We start from the raw sequence: 26,326 nt of genomic DNA on the forward strand, positions 1-26,326 counted from the left end.
TTTTAAGACCAACACTAAAACCCTATTCGACACAATCTGCCTCTGTGCCCCTCTATCCCATCTAATCTCATCATACATTGTGCATGATTTCAAAAGCATGTTTGTACAATAATCCTGGCTATATTCATTCAAAAGGGATTTTCAGAGCAAATCTTCGAAGACATATGACTGTCGTTATGTTTCGAAATAGTTTTATCAACAACGACCAGTATAATAAATTGGTTAATTATAATTATAGGGATAGCTGATGTTGTTCCATGCATTTGAGCAGAAGAAGGGATAACATTTTGTTAAAGTTAATTGGATGATTGCTAATTAAGATAAAGGCATTCTACAAATATTCTCATTTGTAATTTAAGGAAATGGATTTAAAGTGTTTCGTAACTTCGGTATAGGCGATTTGTTTATCTTTGTTATAAGTTCTCACTTGAAAACAATCGAATAGGAAGTACGATGCAAAATTAATATGAATTACAATTCCAAATGATATTTTTGATTTTTCTTCATATTCGGTATTCATTATGTATAAGTTGTTGGTTATGTAGACAACGTTGCACAGTGGAAAAATACCGAAAATACCGAGAAGAACCTCTCAAAATATTTCCTGCGACTTTTTGCCAGTTTTAAGGAAATATCCCAATTTAGCGCAGAATGCTTTTTAAAGTTTAGTTCAAATAAAAAGACGATTCTGGAAAAAATTCATATAAAATCTCATATATCACTTGGAATTGACCACAGCATAGCAGATAAGAAAATAAAAATTGAAAACGTCGTCCGAAAATGAAAGTAGTAAAGCGTCTCCAAACAAACTCATAAATACAAGTTTTTATTACTAAAAAGAACACAATGGGGTGATTTTGAACTCTTATTATACCCTCCACCACAAATTATGTATATTCAAACCAGATTTCAGCCTTTTCGGTTGAATGATGTGGCTAAAACCTTAAAAATACTGAAAGTAGGACCTATACCGAAGCTACTGTTATATCGGAGCTATACCAGAAAAAGTATATAAAAATACAAATTTGCCCAAAATAACAATAAATGAAGTAAAATAGTCAATTTAAAGCTATTCTTATCTAAATTATGAATAAACATGCAATAAAACATCGACTTTTATTTTCTGCACGCTAGATCTGTATTTATTCCCACTGTGCGTTGGTGCATCTGAAATATCTACCAGAAATAGCTCTCTATATGCTGAACAGGCTAATAACAAATAAAATGAACCCACTACAAAGACGTAAAATATGGGATTAAGAATTATTTGTACCACAAACTCTTCGTAATTTTGATAACAAAAAATAGTTTTCCGACGGTGAACGTTGACACACACGATCTGTGCTACAGTACACTTTACTTAGTTATGAGTAAAGTAAGTAGTTTCGCTTTGTAAAATTTGGTAATATAGACAGTTGCTTCTTTACATTACTTTGTACTGGGTTATCGACTCAGGTGGCTCCCAAGTTTAATAATTATTTTTTTTTTTGGATAGAGAGAAAGAACAAGTACATATTCTGTATAAAGCCACCGGAGAAGAAAGAAGAAGAATATCGTTTAAAAGTCTTGTATAGAAAAATGTTTTCTACATTTATTGAAGCATCCTGACACTATACCAAAAGATTTAAAAGTTGTTAAAATATATGGATACATTTCAACGAAAGTTGTATCCCATCCCAATGAGGCATATTGATGTTTTTCTTAGTGCTGTCCACACAAAATGTACTATAAGTACCTTTTAATAGTGTAGGACATTTCCAAAGTTCCGTGTTCGTTTTCAAAGTTTTGGCAACGTAAATGTATCGCTCGATTTGGGATTTTTCAAAGATTTATGTATTTCTCATAGTTTGTTCTGCTGCATATATTGTCATTTTCACTATTTTGAATAATGTGACACCATTAATGAAGATTATTATCAAAATTGGAATACTAAAAACTTGTGAATGACAGTTTTACTCAAATATTACGCGCTTGACAGTGTAACGACCCAGTCATCGCCAAACCTTTTGGATGTTAGACAGTCAAAAATCGATAAAAAAAATTCCCCGTACAAATAGAAGAAATTCGATGTGAAGTGGAGCTATCATTATTTGGAAGAAGTACAAGAAAATGCGATTCCTATGAACTGTTGAAAATGTCGTTTCAAGGAATTGACAAAATTTCATTCCAAATATCGGAAAAGTGTGTGTCACGTAAGTTAAATAGCATTTATTCCAATGTACTGCTGTAAAATTCCATTCGAAAGAATTAATTAAAACCATTTCAAATCATTTGCGAGAATTGCATACATTTATTCAAAAGTACTGCTGTAAACTTCATTAGACATACTTATTTAAACCCATTCCAAAGAATTTGCGCAAATTTCATACTAAATTGTTGTCAATCCAGAAGATGCCTAAAAATTAGTTTTAATTTCGTGAAAATATCAAAACATTTATATTTTTCGCAAATGTTTCAAAGTTACATGAAAATTTCAACCATTGTTTGTTTTGTTTATTGTTAAAGATTCAATCTCATTTGATTACTTAAGCTCGAGTTTCCCCCAATGGCTTAACTTCATTTATTACCCTCTATTACAGAAGTAATGTTTTTCAAAACGAACTGACAGTGTTGCAAAATTTTACTGATCGCTACCAATATCATGATTTCATCCCGGCGAAGGGAATTATCAATTGGCTTTTCAGCTTTTTGAAATGATGCCTTTTTTAGCGAAAAACCGAACTCTTTAAGTGTCTAGTATTCTCAAGTAAATGAGAATCATTCACTTTTCGGCTTTTCTAAAAAACATCAGAACAAAAATATTTGCAAACAACTATCAGCACGTATCAACTAAGAACTCATCGAGTTCTGTAAGTTGAAAAACATCATCACAGTTGCCCGTGAGTGATTGTTGTTGGAATTTATTACAAACTCCACTGCGCGTGCCATTCGCTGCTTTTTGTTTGTTTTGTTTATTGTTGAAGATTCAATCTACGTGCTGATAGTTGTTTGCAAATATTTTTGTTCTGATGTGTTTTGGAAAAGCCGAAAAGTGAGTGTGATTCTCATTTATTTGAGAATACTAGACACAGAGTTCGGTTTTTCGCTAAAAAAGGCATCATTTCTAAAATCTGAAAAGGCAATTGATAATTCCCTTCGCCGGGATGAAATCATGATATTGGTAGCGATCAGTAAAATTTTGCAACACTGTCAGTTCGTTTTGAAAAACACTCTCTGTAATAGAGGGTAATAAATGAAGTTAAGCCATTGGGGGAAACTCCAGCTTAAGCAACTGGGACGCCTTCGAAACACATCAGAACAAAAATATTTGCAAACAACTATCAGCACGTAGATTGAATCTTCAACAATAAATAAAACAAACAAAAACAAGTGAGAAAAGGCTATAGTCGGTACGGGGCCGACTATGTGATACCCTACACCACTACCTCTGTGAATAATCTTTTCACTCGAAAACATTTCTTTTATGGAGATACGAAAGTTTTCACCTATCTGGTTTTTATACCAAATGACTTAAGGCGAACTGAAGCAAAATAATTAATATTTAATTTTATATTTGACTACTGTCGACATCACCAACATCAATAGGCTTCTATTTCTGTGAGAAAATTTCGTGATGATCCGATCAAAATTCCGTAGTGTGATTGCAGAAAAAGTGGAAAAAAGGGATGCATTAACGACTATTGCGATATCTCTATTATTTGACTGGGTGCCACCGAAGTGCAATGGTATGCACGTCCGCCTTGCACGCAGAAGGTCGGTGGTTCGATTCCCCGGCCAGGCAACACCAAACATTTTTCAACGGTGGCAAAAACCCCTCAGTAATGTTGCCGACATTTCCTGAGTATTTCAGCCTTGAAAAACTTCTCTACAAGTGGTGTCTTAGGACACGCCGTTCGGACTCGGCGATAAACAGTAGGTCCCATATCATTGAGCTTAAATATGAATCGGGGTGCACTCATTGATATGAGAGAAGTCTCCCTTGTCCCGTATGGGATGTTGTGGAACAATGTTTGTTTTTTTTTTTTGTTCTATTATTTGACTACCTACGCCAACCTACTTTGCATAATTTCAAAGATGGGGTTTTCTACTTTCTTATTCAGGTTTTGCATTTAGAAGGTCCCCAACCAAAGGTGTGATATTCGTCATTATTTTTAAAATCGCAAAAATGAGAAGTTGGGTTTTATTAGCGACTATTGCGATATCTTCGTTGTTAGACCACCTACGACAACCTACGTTACATTGTTGTAAAGGCTGTTGCCAGGTTTTGCTTTTTGTAGACCCCTTATAGACGCTGAGATATTTGCTTTGGAATAAAATGTTGACTTTTTCTCCAAATAAAGTTTTTGCTCATTCCGACCCCTAAATATTATCCGACCACCATCAAAATCAATAGATTTCTACCTCTGTGAGACCGCCATTAACCATCGAAATTTCATGACGATCCGATCAAAATTGCGCCCAGTAGCGTGATTTCGAAAAAAAAAAAATGGAAAAATGGGATGCATTATGGAATATTGCGATATCTCCATTATTTGGTCACCTACGTCGACCTAGTTTGCACCATTGTAAAGATGGAATCTTCTAATTTCATAGTAAGGCTTTGCGTTTGGAAAGTAACAAACCAAAGCTGTGATATTCGTTATTATAACTAAAATCACAAAAATGAAAATTTGGGTTTAATATGCGACTATTGTAATATCTTCGTTGTTTGATCACCCACGGGAACCTACTTTATATCGTTAGAAAGGTGATTTTTTCTACTTTTATTGTCAGGTTTGGCTTTTAGTATACCCCTTATACAAGCTGATATATTTGCTTTGGAAAAAAACGTTGTCTTTTTATACAAATAAGTTTTTTGCCCATTCCGACCCCTAAATATTATTCGACCCTCACCAAAATCAATAGGCTTCTTCCCCTTTGAGATCCCCATTAATTCTCAAAATTTCGTGACGACCCGATCAAAATTGCGACCTGTAGCGTGATTTTCAAAAAAATAGAAAAATGGGATGTACTACCGGCTATTGCGATATCTCCGTTATTTGGTTACATAAGCCGACCTAGTTTGCATCATTGTAAAGGTGGAATCTTCTACTTTCATAGACAGGCTTTGCTTTTGGAAAGTCCCTAGCCAAAGCTGTGATATTCGTCATTGTAACTAAAATCGCAAACATGAAAATATGGGGTTTATTTGCGACTATTGTGATATCTTCGTTGTTTGGCCACATACAAGAACCTACTTTACATCATTAGAAAGGTGATATTTTCTGCTTTCATCGACAGGTTTTGCTTTTGTTATACTCTATAAAGAAGCTGAGATATTCGCTTTGGAATAAAACGTTGTCTTTTTATCCACATAAGTTTTTTGCCCATTCCGAGCCCTAAATATTATCCGACCGTTACCAAAATCAATAGGCTTCTTCCCCTCTGGGACCCCCATCAACACCCAAAATTTCGTGACGATCCGATCAAAATTGCGACCTGTAGCGTGATTACAAGGTTTAGATGGACAGACGGACAGACGGACGGACGGACGGACTGACGGACGGACACACATAGCCAGATCGGCTCAGCTCGTCGAGACATTCATTTTGATATATATAAGTATGGGTCTACGACCATTATTTCGATGCGTTACAAACTTTTTGGCCAAAACCAACTTATAATACCCTCCCCACATAGTGGTGTAGGGTATAAACAGCGAATGGCACGCGCAAGGGAGTTTTTTTGAAAAACCGAAAATTGAGTGTGATTCCCATTTATTTGAGAATACTTGACACTTAAAGAGTTCGGTTTTTCGCTAAAAAAGGCATAATTTCAAAAAGCTGAAAAGCCAATTCATAATTCCCTTCGCCGGGATGAAATCATGATATTGGTTGCGATCAGTAAAATTTTGCAACACTGTCAGTTCGTTTTGAAAAACATTACTCTCTGTAATAGAGGGTAATAAATGAAGTTAAGCCATTGGGGGAAACTCCAGCTTAAGCAATCAAATTTCAACCATTTTCAACAACAAAGTATTTAAAATATTTATTTTTGTCTTCTACATTCCCCTTTACGTGGTTTCAAAATTATATGCAAGAAAAGGCATTTGCCTTTCTGAACACTATTATAATATGAATAATGAAATTATCAGCATCAGGTATATAATTTACATTTTTGGTTTTCATGAGCAAACAAAAGGTTATGGTAACATGGGGCGCCTTCGCCACATTTTTGTTCAAAATGTTCTCATATTGACACCGTTAAAGTTTTTTTCGATAATAGATCTTCGTTAAACTCACCATATTCCCTTTAACGACTTTTTTCTAGCACTTGTAGTTTTCAAGAAAATCGGCGAAGGCGTCCCAGTGGCGAAACCGCCCCATGTTACCTTATATAACCACAAAACTTTTTTGTGAATAAATGTCCATAGTTCTTACATTTATATTCTTGCATACATTTACAAACATATTGTATATATGAAAAGTTATTTTGTATAAAATGAAACCTTGCCACATTTACAAAAGATAAGGGGGTAAAGACTAGAGTTCTAAAATATCAAACATCAAGAAATTTATTATATGCTTCCATTTTACAAAACAAATTTGAAAACCAGACTATAGCTAAAATATTTAATAACACTATGCAAACGCAAACAACTATGAAAACGCAAACAACTTCTAGTATGAATTTTTTGAAAGTACTTATTTAGACAACAAAAACCCTAATAGGGTTTTGTCCTGTCAGATCCAGTTCGGATTTCATGGCCTCATCTAAACCGGGCTAAATCTACACTTTTTTGCATCTATCAGGCCTTTATCTCAGAAACGAATAGGAATTTGGCCTTGCTGTCTTTAGCAATATTGTAGCCCTAAACTAGTAGAACTTATCTTTTGACAAATTACATAAGAAAATCTACATCTAGGGCACCAAAATCTATAAAATATAGAAAATTGTACATAATTGCTGAAATTCTGGTCAGTATCGGATAAACTATTGGGAGTTGAACCAAGTAACCTTTTATAAAAATCTTCCAAATAAAGTTCTCAACAATTCTTTAGAAGAATCTGAAACTCTAAAATGCTTAATTCTTGTTGTTTCAGCGGTATTTTGCATCATATCTTTTGCAACACGTATTTCAAACACATTTCTCACCAACAGTTTATTCTCGCATTTCGGCACATTGTTGACATATTTATTAAATGGTCGTTGAAAAATGTACTGAAAACAACGGGATAGAGGCATTTTACAACAATGATATGTTCTGAAGAGTTGTGTATTACATTCCAGGGAATATTTTTCCAAACGAAAATATTCAGAAAACATTAACGGTTTTAGAGTTACGGTGCGAAATTTATAAACATTGTGGCATTTTTGCATGTATTTTGAAATTTGAGGCAATAAAGGTAGTTTTTCGAGTTCATTATTTCTCCAAATATTTTATTCTTGTCTTTATCAACAAATTTGCTTCAGATGTCAGTAGAAGTTTCGCATTGGTTTCAGAGATATAGACCCGAATTTCTTTAAAAACTCAATATTTAACCATGTTTAGATGGGGCCATAAAATCCGAGCTGGATCTGACACAACAAAACCCAACTAGGGTTTCTTGTCGTTTGGGTCTGTACTTTCAAAAAATCCTCAGTTCGAATTGTTTGCACAAGATCACCTTACAAATGTTGCACAGTGTAATAGCAAAGAATACTAAACATAAATGTTTGATTTTTATTTAAAAAATCGGACAAATATTGTATAAATCCTAGGATAATAATATATTTTAGCGAAGACCAAGCTAATTTAATTTAAGTATTCATTCCAAGTATACTTTATAATATTGGTTTGGAAAACTGATAATTCCATCGTGGTCAATGAAAAACCTTTTTTGTGAAAGAAAAGAAATACATTTCTCCACTTTATTAAATTAAATAAATTGTTTTGTGTGTGTTCTTTCGGCATATAAGCAATATGACAATAAACTTTTGGTTTTCGCAAGAAAATTAAGCAAAAGCCCCAAAGAATATATAATGGAGTATTTCAAACGAAAATTTGTTATGTATTCCCATCAAAGACATATTGTTATACCACTTCGTCTGCATATTCAATAATTGTATTTTCTCTTTTGGTCAATGGACCGGCAGGCCGATACCACACTATAATTTCTTCTTTGGTTGTGAAAGTATGCTTTGGCCAAAAAATGAAATGCTATATAGACATACATATACTATACAATCCATGAATCAATGTTAAGATATCCCCCACACAATACTTTCTTTTTTTCAACGTCACTTTACTATTTGTAGATGACCAGCAGATTTTCATTTCGTACATTCCGTTCTCTTCCGTTACAATAGAGATGACTTCTTTCTAAAACGGATGTATTTTCAAAAGGAAATTCAATTTTCGTTAACATGTTTTAGTATGTGTTTTTTCTATATTCGTATTAAATTTTGCCTATGTCTTCTCATCATGAACATGAAAGAACAGAAGTGAAATTATGGGATGGATATATAGGGACAATTGTAGTGGGGTGGGTAAAATTTGATATATCCGTTAGTGGTAAATCTAAAGATGACCAACACCCCAACAAAAAAAACGGCAGTAAAATCGAATAAAAGTGGGTGATTTGAATTCCACAAAAGCGGACATGATGATGTGACCTCAGTTTATGTCAACGACAACAAAAAGGAAGAGAAACAGTGTCAATAGAATTACAAGATGTTGAACATGTCACTATTGAATGACACAATACAGAAATTTTATAATTGTATAAAGGCAATTTATCTTTCTTGTCTTTTCAATGTAGACATACATATTACCTCTTGAAATGCAATCAGAAGCTATTGTCCTCAAAGGCAGCAATGTAAATAAAGTTTTAAATACTACTAGTGCTATACATAAATTGATTTAAATTTAGGTATTTTTAGATACCGTAATGAAATTTTGTAATGAACTGGGGACCAAAAAATAATTTAAACTTAACTTAAACCAATCATAGAAGGAAAATGAAAATTACTTTGCATTTTGTGGCAAAGATGGGTTCAGTTTTATATATGGCCCCATATGTGTATTAGGGCGAACCAAATTTTATGTAAAACGGTTAACCCGTGCTACCTGAGTGGTCTTTGTTTCTATAGTAATTTGTATGGAGCCAAAGGTGCATTATCACGAAAATTCTCTAAAGGCCGCATTTATGGTGAACATATTTTACAGGTCATTGTTGTGGGTAAAACACGAAACCTACAAAAAATTGTGAAAATCCAGTAGTGATCTTCTCAATAACCTTCCTCAACACCGAAGAATTTGATGTAGGCGAATGGACCGAGGCTGTCCTCTTCACAACCACTGGTTGTGATTTAGGATTGGTGGACTGAGAAACTTTAAAGCAGTTGATGCCGCTGCTATAAACCCATCATTGCTCCGTCAGTTTGCGATGCGAGTCATTTCAGGTTCGAGTCAGATTGTTTATCTTTGCTCGTCAGCTGACTCACTTCCATCAACGTTTTGCAGGGTTTAGAAGTTGACCAGATGACAGTGTTCGAAAATAAACACTATGGTATCGTACCGTACCGTTCTGTACCGTACCAAGGTGGATAGGTACACTACGATAGTGTACCGCTCCGGAACACAAACACTAAAAAATATTTTAGTGATACTGTACCGGAACACATATATAATCGTAGTGTACCGCATGCCGGAGCACTAAAAATCGTAGTGCTCCGACTGCGGAGGACTAAAAATCGTAGTGTTCCGACTGCGGAACACTAAAAATTTTAGTGTTCCGACTGCCGGAGCACTAAAAATCGTAGTGCTCCGACTGCGGAACACCAAAAATTTTAGTGCTCCGACTGCGGAGGACTAAAAATTTTAGTGTTCCGACTTCCGGATCACTAAAAATCATAGTGCACCATGTGTTGGAACACTAAAAAATAATAAAGGTATTATGCTTCCTTAGGGAAATTAAATATTTGGTTAAACTTGATCAAATAAAAATTAAGATAAACTGTTACATCCATGTATGTTTAAATTAGTTAAACGCATTGAGAAATTTTGTCAAAATTATGAAAAAAAACAATATTTAGTTTTTGTGGAATGAAGCACAAAGATCGTCGTGCCGGAGCACTAAAAATCGTTTTGTACCACGTTTTGAAACTATAAGGTAATGAACCATACATTTGATTTCTGAGGAAATTAAATATTATATATATATTTTTTTTTTTTAATAAAAAAAATTAAAAGAAAATGTGAAAAACATCTGAATTGGTTTTTGGACAATGGAGCACTAAAAATCGTAGTGTTCCGACTGTCGGAACACTAAAAATCGTAGTGTACCACGTGCATAATGTGAACAAAAGAAATAAGGAACGGAAAATATTGATAACAACACAATGTTTGCGGAAATTGTACCTGTAACTTTTTGTATCAAAAACAAAATTCCTCAGTGAATGCAGTTGAAGAAAGTATGTGGATTTTCCCAAGTAAACTTGTACGTTTGAAGACACTTTTTATTTTGGGGAAATTGTACCTGTTGCCATTTGTACAAGAAACAATATTCATCAATTAATGACGATGATTTTTTTTCTAATTTTCTACTAAAGCTCTCAACGTTTGTAACTAGTTTAAAACACGTGCATTTTATTTATTAATTTTTATTTTTAATTTTTACTCGTCCCACAACCCATAAAATATTTAATTTTCCTCAGAAATTATAATTAACAGCGCTACGATTTTTAGTGATTCGGCAGTCGGAACACTACAATTTTTAGTGATCCGGCAGTCGGAACACTACGATTTGAGTGCTCCGCAGCCGAACACTACGATTTTTATTGTTCCATTGTTTTGATTTTTAGAGATCCGGCAGTCGGAACCCTACGATTTTTAGTGCTCCGCAGCCGAACACTACGATTTTTATTGTCCAAAATCAAATCCAAAAATCACATCAGGCGTTTTTTAACGTGTTCTATTAAATTTAATTTTTTAATTTGTAGTTATTAAAAAAAAAAATAAAATATTTTATTTTCCTCACAAATCATAATAACCTCATGTATCCACAGTCAGAATACTACGGTGTTTTTCATATTTTCTACTTAAGTTCCCAACGTTATTAATTAATATGTATACATACATGGATTTAAGAGGTGTATCTGAGTTTTTATGTTTACTTATCTTTTTTTTTTATTTTTATTTTTACTTATCTCAAAAATTATAAATATTTAATTTTCCTCGCTCATAACGTTATTTTTTAGTGTTCCGACATGTGGTACACAACGATTTTTTAGTGCTCCGACTGCGGAACACTACGATTTTTAGAGCTCCGACTGCGGAGCACTACGATTTTTAGTGTTCCGACTGCGGAGCACTACGATTTTTAGTGTTCCGACTGCGGTACCCAACGTTTTTAGTGTACCAAAATGTGGTACACTACGTTTATCGTTGTGCTCCGGAACAGTATCACTAAAATATTTTTTAGTGTTTGTGTTCGGAGCGGTACACTATGTTAGTGTACTGTTTATTTTCGAACTCTGCCAGATGAGAAATCAATTGAATCTTTACCGGAGGATTTGATTACCTTCTTTGCTTTTTATCTTCTTCTCAGCCTTTTTTGAAGGCTGCTACTTTGCTACTTTCGACGAAGGTGTATCCTTTCTCGAACAAGAGGTTTACCACGTTGTCATCTTCTTAGGAGTCTCGATAAGGGTTCCTCCTATTCTTTAAGTGAAAATCCGCTGACAAGAAATTCCTTCTTAGTGGATTACGGAAAGTTTTTCTCGAACTGCCTCACAAACTTTAGGATAGATCTTATCAGCTGAAATTATCTTACGCTGTTGGTGGTGAATCACAGTCGTGTCCACGGCTCTCCTCTTCTGTCAGCGATAAATTCTCCCAAATGACATCCTTGAGAGTAAGGGGGATATTTTCCTCAATTGATTGAGGAGTATCATTCTGATGCGCTTATAGAAGTGAGGAATGAAGTTGCCAACCCATCCACCCCTACATTATTCCAAGGTTTTCAGTGAAAATTCATATATCCAGAGACATTGATTAATGGAGCAACTGGCTGAGGTCATCGCAGTATAGTCTCTTTACTACGGCAATAAATTGACAACTAAGCATAATACTAGTTGAAGCCTGGGCGCTTCGAGGCTCCGTTTAAATACAGTTTGTACCCCATTGCAAACCTTGAAAAATACCTATAGGCACGTAGTCGCTAAGCACCCTGGCTAGGAGATCACTACCTAATATATATGTAGCTCGTCTCGGAGATGTAATGTGTAATAGTCAACTCACATCATTGGCTCGCGACAGTCGTTCCTCCTTTTTCAACCGGGCTTCGGCATTTTGGCATATTATGAGTCAAATATCCAACTCTATAAATAGTAAATATATATACATATTTCTGAATATATATTTTAATGATGCCAGAAAACTTTGGACATCTCCGAACAAATACATACAATAAAACAAATTTTGAACTTTGGTTTTTTTCATCTTTCTTTACCGAATAATGTCTCTCGTTCAGGTTTCATTTTTATATTCTTTTTAAATTTTCCTTTTGTTACCAAACTCTTGTTCTCACATTTCATTTTGTCCTGCAATTAACAAAAGTGCAACATTTACATTACAACACAAAAGCAGACTTTCTTCTTATGGTCATTACATCATTTCCCCTAGACTCACTCACTCACACACTTATTACACCCTTCGGTTATCCAATGATATAACTATCCGGATTCGGTAACACTAGCAACGGACATTAACCCACAATTATATACGCATAACTTTTTGGGAGAAAAAAAGAAACGAATGGAAAAAAAATAAAACTTCCAAACTATCAACCGTAACTGTCTAGAACAGCAGGCTCTGGGCAGAACTTGAAATGAACAAAAAATGCATAAAAACTTAACACATAAAGGACAGCGTGTACGTCAGAGCTGCAAATGAGGTTGAAACTTAAACCAAATGACAACTATCCCATGACAACAGAAGTTTTCTGTTGATGCATGGTAAATTCGCAGATTTAAAACGAGAAAACAAATTAAAGAAATTTTAATAAAAATAACCTTCACAATATTTCGCAAAATTTAAAATTGTGGAAAATTTTATTTTGTCCTACCAATGGCCATTATTATGAGATATAATGGTGAGGGCAAGATCCATATGATTCAAACTCCTTTTTATAAACTCCTTTATCTAAACTCCTTGTAGACGTTGTGTTATTCCTCGATTCGATTTGTACCAAATTCTGGCAAAACAAATGTACATCAATAATATGGAAAGTAAGAATGGAAGGATTGAGAAAAATCTAGACAGTACATGTTGTTGTAAAACCAATTTAAACAAAGTAACGACTTAATTACGTTTTAGTTATAATTCAATTTTTCAAATGAACTGAAATTCATCAAAACTAACTAAAACCTATCAGTTACATTCGTTACAGTATATTTAGTATGTTCATTAGGGTGGGCGATTTGAACACCTTATTGGGCAATTCGCGTTTCTGATTCCTGCGATTGTACTTAGCAAAAAAGTCCATTTCTTTTAGAGAGATACGAAAGTTTTCACCTAGACCATATGTCTACGGTGAAAATCGAACCTCCCAATTTTGAAGTTGGATATTTTGACATATAACAGCCAAACCATTGAGATTTTCGATCCAATATTAAGACAAAAAATGTAGTCAAGAAAATAATTAAGAACTTTCATGTAGATCGCAAAAGCATTGGAACGCTCCTTCAAGCAGTTTTAGCCTTGTGGACAAAAAACTTCAAGTCAGAATCGGTAGATTCGATTTTCACCGTAGACATATGGTCTAGTGGACTTTTTTTGCTCAGCACATTCGCAGGAATCAGAAACGCGAAGGGCCCAATAAGGTGTGTTCCTCCATACAATTCGTCCCGGTCTAATGTTCATTCCTGTTTGGTTTTGAATCTTTTGCCAGCTAAAATACTTTAACTTTTAAACGGATAAACTTATTTTCATAATTTTTAGTTGGACATATAACACAATCAGCTTTCCGATGAATTAAAAACTATCAAATTCGGACCAGTAGCTGCCGAGGAATTCAAGGTCAAAGTTCAACTTCTGTGTTTTTTATTATTTTGCATCCTTCCTATTGATCATTTCTATTAACTAAAAAATCAAACCCAAATAAAAAATAAACTACAAAAATAAAAATATTAACAAATGGTCTGCTCCAGAACCTGCAAGAAGCTACTATCGGAAAATAGCATAAATTAGTAGATTCTTGCAGTTCTGGAACAGACCAAAAATAATAAGAATAAAATTAAAAATATAAAACAAATTAACAAAATGTTAAATTTGTTTAGAAATTAAAAATTCTCCTTGGCTTGTCATGTATAGATCTTTATACCCTCTCGAAGGGAGTAACCGAATTGGTCATAACTTTGCATATGGTAATATTACCTCCAGGCATAGATCGGGTTCGAATATGGACTATATCGGTCCACTCTTTCCAGTACCTTCCACACAAAATTCGGAAGAAGTGAACGTTAAGATCTCCCCTCGGATCGTTTTGAAATTTTATTCAGCAAGTTGTACTTCCGTCCTACATAAATAATGGCCTAAAAGCTCCAAGAAACCTTGACAGTACCAACTAAAATTGCAAATCCCCAAGATAAATTCCGCAGGGAGTTTCTGTTTGGTCCAAACTTTGCACATCGTATTATTTCATCTACAAGGGCGGTTCGGGAACTTCTTAGCCTATCAATGAAAGAGAATAGTTAGTTTTTCAAAAATGTTTTTATTTTTCAATATAATCTCCTGAAACTTCAATACACTTAGTCCAACGCTTTTCTAGCAATTCTATCCCTTGATTAAAATAGTTTTCCTCAAGGTCTTCAAAATAGTGGTTTACAACTGTAATTTCATCTTCATTTGAGGTAAAACGCTTGCCCGCAAGGAATTTTTTTAGATTTTGGAACCAGTAAAAGTCACTGGAGCTAAATCAGGAGAATAAGGTGGGTGGTCAAGCAACTCGTACATTAATTCGTTGATTTTAGCCATTGTTAAAACACTCTTGTGCGCTGGTGCGTTGTCTTGATGAAAAATTATTTTTTTTGTTGTAAGCCAGGACGTTTTTCTCGAATTTGTACATTTAATTGATCCAAAAGGTTGCAATAGTACTCTGAATTTATTGTTTTACCCTTTTTGCAGATAGTCAATCAATAAAATACCTTTGAAGTCCCAAAAAAACCGTTGTCATAACCTTACCAGCCGATTGATTATTCGTCGATCATTTAATACCATATCATGCACTTTGGCTACAATTTCTGTTGTTGTTGCTGTTTTTGGACATCCACTACGTGGTTCATCTTCCATGCTTGTACGACCACGTTTAAATTCAGCAACCCAATTTTTTACTGTTGCATATGAAGGAGCACTTTCACCTAACACATTCACCATATCATTATGAATTTCTTGTCCCGATAAACCTTTTTTATGTAAATATTTAATGACAGCACGCATTTCTAATTTTTCCATTGTAAAAAAATTGCGGATGCGTCTTTTTTAACACCTATTTCTATATGAAGGAGTTGCCAGATCGAAACAAAATTTAACATGTGTTCATAACAGAGATGGAAGTTTCCAAAACACTTAACGTTTCTGTTTACACCGCGCTTTTTATCTACCACACAAAATTTGGGAAAAGTACAGTTCATTTAGTATCGCTTTGAAACTTTGTCCAAAAATTTCTTTTTGCGCGCCCTGTTACAACAGCCCATTTTTTCGGGAGCAAGTCTATACTTCCTGAGATAATGGCCCACAATCTCCAAAAGAAAAAGCCTGCCGGTACCAACTACCAGGGCAGTATGTAAGATAACCCTCGAAGGGAGAAACCGATTTGGTCCTAACGTTGTACATCGTACAATATCATACAGCCTCGAATTATGTCCGAATATTGACTACATCGGGCCAGTTTTTCGGATACCTCTCACACAATGTTTAGAAAGAGTGCAGTTTAAAGACTTTTTGGGAACATGTTGTGCAGGTGGGCCTAGTTATGACAGTACAATTTTTTTCGGGGACAAATCCATAGTTCCTGACAAATTGTCCCAAAACCCATGTTTGCTTCTTTTCTTTAGGTCCGAATCATGTTTTTTATATAAAAACTCATATACATATTTGACCAAATTTAAAAAGCTATAAGTAATAGGTATAAAATAAATTTAAAAATAAATTATATAAAAGTTCTAGTCCACTGAATGTAGTACCTGAGAAAAAATAAAAAAGCCCATTTTGTGTAAACAATACGGCAATTTATTAACACGTTTCTTAAATGCAACTATCCTATTTACCCCAGATATGCCGAGCGTACTACATGTAGTACACCGATTATTTGTAGGTTTCTGTGCTTATTTTACGTTAAATTTTCTAATAAACTTGCTGAGACGCTACAGAATATAACGGTGAACAAGTTTTGTCTAAAGTGAACACAATATCTGTTTTAAAAAAATAAATATTTCTTAATCCAGAAATTTACACAAATTACGTATTTACCCAAATGGGGATGTCATATTTAGGAGCACGTCAAGTTCATAGCTTTCAATATGTTGAATATATATTTTTTTTTTGATTCCTTAATTTCAGTATGTATACTGCCGAATTCTATATACATAGATATTAACAATTGGTGACGACAAAAAATTGAGGTTTTAGCCAATTGGTTTTAACCAAATTGATTTCTGAACCATTGGGGGCGGCGCATAATAAGAATGATGTCGAGGAATGTAGCTGTTATCCAAATGTTTGTATGTAGTTTTTATCTTTATCTGATCGAGGTGAATCAATATAAAAATCTTGTCTTGTTCCAGCTATAAAGAGTCCGGAAAAATCATTTGCTGGGGTCGTCAGCATTAGGTGTTAATTTGCCTTTTCCTTCGGTTATTTTTGTTTAACCGCCTACACCTAACAATACACAACATTTAAAGTTTCCATAGACAAACGTGTTATTGTACATTTGAGAATAATAATCCAATCTACAGTATTTTTATTCTTCGGCAGCTGTATGTTTGTAGATTTCTGTCGGATCGATGAAAAAGCTTTGCCAGTTCATTATTAGTACGAAAAAACGACTTCTACAAAAAATTTTGAAAATGGGACGGGATTTTGATATGGCTCTAATATGCATACTTGGCCGACTTTAACTATTTTGGGCCCTATAAAGCTATATCAAAATCTGATCCGATTTTTCGTAGAAATCGTTTTCTAGCCATAATTGTGATATTTAGAGAATTTTATTGAAGATGCAGCCTTGGCCACATAAAACTTACCAGAGATGCCAAGTTGGTGGTTTTCCCGCTACTTGTGGTGATTTTTGACATACAAAAACCACTGTTTAAGCATGAATGTCAACTGCTTCAATGTAAAAATCGCTACAAACCTATGATGCGTATGTGGCTGTAGCGATTTTTACCTCAGAACAGTTGACATCCCTGTAAATTACTATGGAAACAAAGATCGCTAGGTTGGGCACGGGTTAACCTTAACCGATCGCCATAAAATTTCATATATAAGGTTTTTATATCAAATTGAGACTATTTTGGGGGGTAGGAATTCCAATAATTAAAAGTTTTGTTTTGTTTTTGGCTCACTCTAATGTATGTATATTCATAATTCTCATCAGCTGAACATTAGATTTTCTTAAGCAATATCCCTATTAAACCTTAATATTTTATTTATTTGTTTCTAGATATCGATTTACTCAAATTGCAGTGGATCCGCAAATAAAAACACCCGGTGGCAAAACATACGATGTGATATTTGTAGGAACAGGTATGTTCAATGAGCAAAGAATTTATTTTAGATTATGTACCACGTATCGTATAAGTAATATATTAATAAACCATTCCGTTAGTGTATACGCCAAAGTATTGAAACATTTACCATTCATATTCAATATTCATTTATACCAACAATTTATCATAAAAATGTATCTTCTTTCATTCTACAGATCATGGTAAAATCATAAAATCAGTAAATGCCGACTCTGCTGATTCCGACAAAAAGGTTACCTCAGTGGTAATAGAAGAAATTGATGTTTTACCGAAAAGTGAACCTATACGTAATCTAAAAATTGTGCGCACAATGCAATACGGTATGTATGAATGCTGTGAGATATACTTACAATCCACACCATTGTTAAATCTAAATTTAAATGTCATCCGATTAAGCCAGACACGTAGTGAATGAACAATTCTAATGTATTTTTGTTTCAATGTAAATACTTGCAGATCAACCCAAAGATGGCAGCTATGATGATGGTAAATTAATCATTGTCACTGATAGTCAAGTTATTGCCATCCAATTGCATCGTTGTCACAACGATAAAATCACCAGTTGCAGGTGAGTTGCGTTTGTTCTTTTTTGACATTTGAGTTTGTTGTTTTTTTTTTCTTTTTTAACAAAGTGCAATAAAAAACATGAACGTGCATTTATTATTAGCGAATTGTACTGACACTGCCACATTGTTCAGTTTTATGTACATATATACATATGTATATTTTTCATTGTTAGGCGATATAAAAAATACAAAAGGGATGATGGAATCCTGGTGGAAATTTCCTGAATCTATGTACATTCAAACTACAATAATCTATCTAATGACAATGCTAAAATCAGAACATTGCAACACAATGGAACACTTTTAATTAAATATGCATTTTGTTTAGGAATAATGTATTTTCTTAGAGCAAATTTAGTTTTAATTGGCGGTGATATAATCTATGAAACCTACATATTTGATTTTACGTATATATTTTATATTCTGCTAAACCATTGTGGGATGTACCGTAATGCCAAATAGGAAAATGTATTTTTTATAAAGAAAGTACTTTTCATTTTTTCCTTTTTTTTTTTGTTTACACATCTTAAAAATTTTCATCGTTTTTATATCATCACTTATTTTTTCCTCTTACAGCGAATGCGTGGCTCTGCAAGATCCATACTGTGCCTGGGATAAAATTGCTGGCAAATGTCGTTCCCACGGTGCACCAAGATGGCTTGAGGAGAACTATTATTATCAGAATGTCACAACCGGTCAACATGCAGCTTGCCCCTCAGGTTGGTATTAAACTAAAATGTTCAGTAAACTATCATAGCCAGTGAAAACAAGCTGTGTAATAAAGGAGCTATCGGGGGTGGTTATGACATTAAACACATGTACCAAGGATAAATATGTTCGCTTATCTTAAACTGTGTACAAATTTGTATGCGTGTGTGTACACGTGTTGTTAACCTTTGGTTGAATTTGTTTGTAGTTTTGTTGTTGCTGTTTGCGAATATATGTATGTATATCATGCATACATATGTATATGGCGCATATGTTGCAGACAAACTGCATAGCTATTCAACAGATAAAAAATCTTTGCTCCAGGCTTTTGGGATTCTATGACTCCTTACTCCATGCTCATCATTCAGATACAACTTTCAAGTAAAGCCGACATTCACTTATGTCATCATTATCACCATCATCATCATCGCCATTGACCCATACACAATCATCGCCAACAACAGCAGTTGCCTTTTATAGAAAAAAAGCATTTGTAAATTGCTATCATTGCTGTTGTTGTTGTTATTCTCCTACTCACATGTCCACAGACCTTAATTTGTGAGAAAGATCTGCCTCTATAAATGTATTGTAGTGTGTGCAATGTTGCATTTTTGTTACATTGTTGTAATAAAAATTTCATGTGTAATTGGAGATTTGGATTATTGCCAAAAGTGAAAATTGCAATTTGTTTTGGTAGCAATGCTGCTGCTGTTTCGTTTCGGGACTACTGCTTCACATGTGTAGTAGCACTGCAGCAATTGTTGTTGTCTATTCGAATCTCTCTCATCATCGGCAATGTTTTATTTTGTGTTGTTGTTTTTCTTTTTCGGAATCTGTTGTATTAATATCACAGCCAACAAGGAATATCTCTCCCTTTCCACGGCTCCGCCACTTTTTGTACTCTAACGCTATTTGTACTCCACATGTATTATTAATGTGATTCAATTTTTGGCCATTGCCATGGATTATCATAACGACGGAGAAAGAGTTGCTGGTCACATGGCGAAGGACAAACTCAAAAATTTCCTTAAATGTCGACTCATAGGTTTAAGTTGAAAAGTTCAAGATGGGTATCTCTTTCTTCTTTACACTAAAACATTGGTCTGCTTGAAAAAAAAAAACGAACGAGATGGTAGATGAATGAGTTTTGCAACATATGGTTCAAAGAAAATATTACACACATGGTTGCATCTTTTGAAAAATTGAGGTAATTTAAAAGATTATCTTTTGCAAAGTCTAAGAGCTTGGATATAAATTGATGTCAACATAAGACTGGTGTCTGTGATAAATATTAGCTTTAACGTGTGATTGCCGTTTGAGCCATAAAAGGATAAAAATACAAATAAACAAGTAAAAAAGTATAAGTTGGCTTTGCCTACAGAGATATACCATCAGCCTGTGTGAATTGAAACTTTAAAGCTCAAAAGTGTTGCGGAAGATTTATCTGAAGGAATGAACCGACCGAACTATTTTCGAAGTCATTCCTTACGACAGAGATCGCGCCCGCCAGTCATTTCAGTTGGCCACTGTATGATTTAGAGTTTTTACACCGTTTTATCAGGAAGCATGAATTTGCCCATGAAACCTTCGGAAAAAATTGCAGGGATCTCCGAACGGGCCGTAACTAAGAATAAACAATGTTGAATTTTTTTTGAGGGAGGTACTCTAAGATGTTGATAATGCATATTTTTAAACTTAAACTAAGTTTGGACAAAATATTACGAAATCCAAAGTTAGGACCAAATCGTTGAAGAGATATCGCGCATACCATTCCATCAATAAATTTTTGTACTTTTGTGGGCGAGCTTTCCGGAAAAGGGACCGATAAGAACCATCCTCGAATTTTATCTTAGGTTCGCAAAAATATTACGATATGCAAAATTTGGACCAACGCAGAATGCGGTTCGAAAGCTGTTTGGCGTTTCAAGATGAGATTACAAACCGATTATCACTGTTCATCAATCGCCTCAGCCGGCAAATTTCACATATTTTTGGCCTCTTGTACTAACGAATACCGATATCCTGAGCATGAATATGAATTGGATGTGAATTCTGAACTACGAAACTACGAAATGGATTGGGTACGTTTCAAAAATTCAATCCAGTTGGAATTTGTCGCCCAAAAAGTAAGACTAGTTGAAAAACCAAAGAGAACCTTTAGACGAAGTGTGATCTGTAGGATTAACTTGGGATTACCATTGGCTATTCTTATTTTCCACGAAAAAGTTAACAAAGTCGCAATTGATTTCTCTATAAAATTTTGGGTTATCCTGTCGCAGACCGCCTCTTTAACTCATCATACAAAGTGTCGAACTTATTCTATTTCGTTCACTCCATTAAATTTAATTTTCGATTATTCGACTCTGAAAAGGATTCCTGAAACATATACAATGCGTTTATATTTTTATTTTCTAGGTAAAATTAATTCAAAAGATGCCAATGTTGGTGAACAAAAAGGTTATCGAGATGATATGGGTTTATTGGATCAACGCCGCCAAAGCAAGGATCATGAAGTCATCAATTTGCAGGACAAAAATTTTGAAGGTACGCCAATTGTATTTGTATACTTTGAATGTTTTAATTGTGCTTTTAAGTGTTGTTATACTTTAAAATAATCGATTTTTTAATGTTGAAGTTTAAGTTTATGGCATGCTGTTTTGTAAATGCGTATATTTTTAATTTATTTTAACTTTTTTATTTCTGACTTATAATTCCCCATAGTTGGGTGTAGGCCAAACCATATTTCACATTGCAAAAATAAATATTATTCTCATTATATTGACATATCAACTGTCCTGTGTCCTGTCAGTGCTGCTCAAAATCTTTATTAAGCTTTTATATAACTCTGAGCGAAGGGATAGATCACCATAAGAAAAACATTTGTCCCGGCGTTTTCCCCATCATATTGTGAGGAACATATGAACTTTCTAGGAACGGTTCTTCAAGTTCAAAATTTGATTATTATACCAAACCGTACAAATTAGACGTAGGAAAATGTTATATATGTAATAGAATTGTTTGTGAATTTTAGCTTAAAGAATTATTCCTAGAAAGTTCATACATTCCAGAAAGTTGTTACTGGGATTTTAGGAAAATACTTTTAGTTGACGGTTTCTTTGAATTTTGGTCCATTACCAGAGAAAAAGTATAAAAATCGAATTTGTTGAAAGTTTTCTTTGGTATTTTTGCCTTTATGAAACGTCTCTACAGAGTTCGTATGTTCTAGAAAGCTTTTTCTTGAGATCTTGGATACATTTTTGTAATTAGAATGAACCCTGATAACAAATATTTTGCAGTGGTATAAATGACAAATATTTTTGTATTGACAAATTATAAAAAAATTAAGAGAATATAGTAATCATTCGATTCCCACTACCAAATAGGACTTAAATTTTTTGTAATTTATCGTAGTTTAATACAAAAACATTCAAGAAAATCGACGAGTACAATCATTCTTGAAAATTGATTTTAACTAACTCGCGGAAATTGCAATTTTTTTCCTATTTTTAGTAAATAGCTGATAAAACAACAAAAAATACAAAAAAATATTTGGTCAAATTGGACCAATATTAAAGAAGTAATGAATATTTCTTTGCATATAGTTTCTACAGAATTCGACATTATCACTGGAACCGTTAATCAAAAAAAAAAATTGAAAATATCCGAAAATGTTTTGCTGGTGATCAGCATCGCCACAGCAGAAAATAAGGGAAATCAAAAACCACTTTTTGTAAAAGTGTCCGATTTCACTCAGAAATCCCCATATACATATATCATTTTATATCATATACTAGCCGACCCGGTCCCCGTTGCTGGCCCTTGAAACAGTTTTGTGTTACCTTTTCTTAAGTCATCAGTTATATTTTTCTTGCATCGCTAATTAGTCGGGATCTGCAAGTGACTATAAATAAACAATCTTCAAAAATGTTAGTGTTGATATGAAATTTTAAAATACCTCCAAAGAACAGCTGGAATAGTATAACCGGACGTGTTTGTCTGAAATCTAAACTTGAATTGCTTCTTAAATTCTTCAATAATCGATCTTCTGGGGAATTTTTATGTGCCATCGTACATTCGTTCCAGATGATAACTTCTATTTAATATTGCATGTGTGCCCTTCAATTGAATGTCAATTGGGAACTTAAGGGCCGACTGGACGACACATCTTCTTATAATGTGTTTAATGAAACTATAGCTATCGATATGTTGCCTTCCAAACTAAACACTTGCTTTCCAATAAGACCAAAGCTTCGTTATGCATAAGATATGTAACATAATTGAGACCACTCCGGTTTTATGGCTAAAATATATACCCAGGGTCGTGGTAACGGACACGTTCGTAAGTTTTACGTATATAGCTCATTTAAAAAATAGGGTTGCCCCTGTGCAACCCTCTCCCCCGAAATTCAACAAAACATATAGCTAATTTCCACCAGGGGTCATCCCTGTACATCATCTGAAAATGAAATGGAAATTGGTTCAGAAGTTTTGGGTGCATAACATATTTAAACAAGTGGGCGTGGTCGGGTTTTAAAGCCACAAATAAGTACCTAGGCTCGGAGACACAACTAACATTATCTATCGAATTAATTTTCAAACCCCGCTCCGCCGAAATTGAACAAAATATATATCCTGTTTTCAGCAGGGGTCACCCCTTTATATTATCTGGCATTCTCAAGGAAATAGGTTCAGCAGTTTCAGAGATTTAACATATTTAAAATAGTGGGCGTGGTAGGATCTTTAGGCCCTAAATGTGTACCTAGGGTCGCAGATTCAACCACCGCCACCAAATGTATTTTCTAAACGATACGTTCGTAAGTTTTTAAAAAATAGGGCCTAGGAGAGATACCCCGCCCGCTCCGAAATTTAACAAAATATAAAACGTATTTTCACCGGGGGTCGTCCATGTACATTCTCTGATATTTTCAGGAAAATCCTTTCAGCGACTTCAGAAATATAACATATTTAAAAAAGTGGACGTGGTCGATAAGTAGGACCAACGGGAGGTACCCGGCCCCTCCGATATTCAACAAAATATATAGCCTATTTTCACCACAGGTTCTCCTTGTATATTCTCTGAACTTTTAAGAAATATCGGTTCAGTAGTTTTGGATATATAACATATTTAAAAAGTGGGCGTGCTAAAATAGTGGTTTTAAACAATATGGCATATGGGAGCTACCCCGCCTATAACATATGTTCACAACTGGTCATTCCTATACATTCTTTGAAATTTTCAAGAAAATCGGTTCAGTAGTTTTGGATAAATATCATTTATAAAAAAAGTGGAAGTGGTCGAGTCTTTAGGCCCCAAATGAGTATCTATGGTCGGAGACACAACCACAATTGCCTCGTAAATTAATTTCGTCACCGATACGTTTGCCTCCGAAATTCAACAAAATGTATAGCCTATTTTCAAAACGTTATTTTAGTCTTTAATAGGCAGAAGTTTATTCATTCTTGCTACAGGAAATCATTTTTGAGAAAAGGTCAAAAACTCATAGCCTTAATAGGTATATCTCTGGCTAGATGTACAAATGTATTGGCCTTTAAGATAAAGTCTGATAAACTACTATACAACAACCAACGCCCATACTAATTAAGGTTAAGACCTTATACGTTGGATAGATGTAAAGATACTAAGGTGTATGAACATTTTTTACCTTATAATCTTTAAACTTTAAAACTATGAATGTTGACTTTGTGGCCAGTATTTTTCGGGAATTTAAGACTTTTACATCTTGACAAATTTGAAGCCAACTACATGTTCGAAATGATCCTTTCCTTATTAAGGTCACAACACAAAACTGGCTTTATGACCTGTTTTGAGTGGTCCTTTGAAGACGTAAATAGCTCTTGTTGGACGTTATGATTAACGACATTAGTTTTCTTATATTTTTGCACGTCGTTTAGTATTATTTTTATAAATTATTATTATTTAGGAAAATTTTTTCCAATTAAATATATATGCAATTTAAATCACTTTGTATTTTTTAATGTTTCTCTTTGTTCTTTTTTGTCTTCTTTACATGTTGTTGTATAATGTTATAAATGTTATCAAACGAAATAAAATCCACAAAAAATCAATCAAATTCTATTATATCTGTGTCCTGTATGCATCCTTTCAAACACATACCTTCATAATCGTATATGCAATACACCATGTCCACATACCTATATATGCTCTACTACCTATTCACATGGACAACAATTTAATTTGATTGGATTTCCTTTTTATATGTCTGTGTGTTATTGGGTTCATCGATGTTTGATGTTTAATTGATGTTATTGCTGTTGCTGTCCCAACCATCCTTAAACATGGATGGACGGTTTTTGTGAAATACACCAACATAAATACATAAAACATACATATTACCTTTACCTCACACTACCAACAAACACACACGAAACAATTGGCCAATATATATCCACAACAAAATATACACACATTCACCGTATATGAACGCCATAATGGCATTCATTTGCCTTCCGTACTGCTGAACTAATCAAAAAGGTCCACACATTTCTCCAGATATCATAAATGCCCAGTATACGGTGGAAACATTGGTGATGGCTGTTTTAGCGGGCTCGATATTCTCGCTGTTAGTAGGATTCTTTACAGGCTACTTCTGTGGTCGTCGCTGCCACAAGGATGAAGATGACAATCTACCCTACCCTGATACGGAATATGAATACTTCGAACAAAGACAGAATGTTAATAGGTGAGTCAAACATTGTTAGCTTTTCTAAGTAAACATTAAATTAACATTCATCTTTTATCGCTTTAGTAGAATACAAGCTGAACCCAAGCTCTTGCCTCAAGTGGAAGAGGTAACCTATGCTGAACCGGTATTATTACCACAACCACCACCAAAAATGCATTCGCCCAAGAGTACTCTACGCAAACCCATGCCTCCTCATCATGGACCCAACTCAGAAACGTTCTTCCAATTCCAGCCAGATGGTTACAATACCCAACAATCATATCGTTGCCGTGATAATTTTGGTACTTTAAGATCTCATCAAGTTATGGTAAGATAATGGTATTTAATTTTGAAAATATATTAATATTCTTTCTCATGAATTAGGGGGATAACTATCGCCGTGGTGATGGCTTTTCCACCACTCGAAGCGTCAAGAAGGTGAGTTCCATTGAATATGTAAATGTAACGTGCAAATTACTTACATTGTCATTACTCTGCCACTATGTGTGTTTTTTTATTTTTGTATTATTCGTTTGTTACAAATTTTAATTTGAAGCCTGATATATTTGTCGTCGATTG

At 34.2% G+C, this 26,326-nt stretch overlaps 1 protein-coding gene across 1 annotated transcript in view; it reads left to right on the forward strand.

Moving 5' to 3' along the window:
* Nucleotides 1-26,326, forward strand: part of Sema1a (semaphorin 1a) — a 776,225-nt gene that overhangs the window by 727,617 nt on the left and 22,282 nt on the right. Inside the window, 7 exon segments of the mRNA XM_073968138.1 lie at nucleotides 17,685-17,767; nucleotides 17,946-18,089; nucleotides 18,226-18,337; nucleotides 18,912-19,054; nucleotides 21,459-21,587; nucleotides 25,558-26,075; nucleotides 26,132-26,185. Coding sequence (XP_073824239.1) covers nucleotides 17,685-17,767; nucleotides 17,946-18,089; nucleotides 18,226-18,337; nucleotides 18,912-19,054; nucleotides 21,459-21,587; nucleotides 25,558-26,075; nucleotides 26,132-26,185 — 1,183 coding nt within the window.

Source organism: Musca autumnalis, unplaced genomic scaffold (genome assembly GCF_047663935.1).
Source record: "Musca autumnalis isolate F117 unplaced genomic scaffold, ASM4766393v1 scaffold_2, whole genome shotgun sequence".
Taxonomy (NCBI): Eukaryota; Metazoa; Arthropoda; class Insecta; order Diptera; family Muscidae; genus Musca; species Musca autumnalis.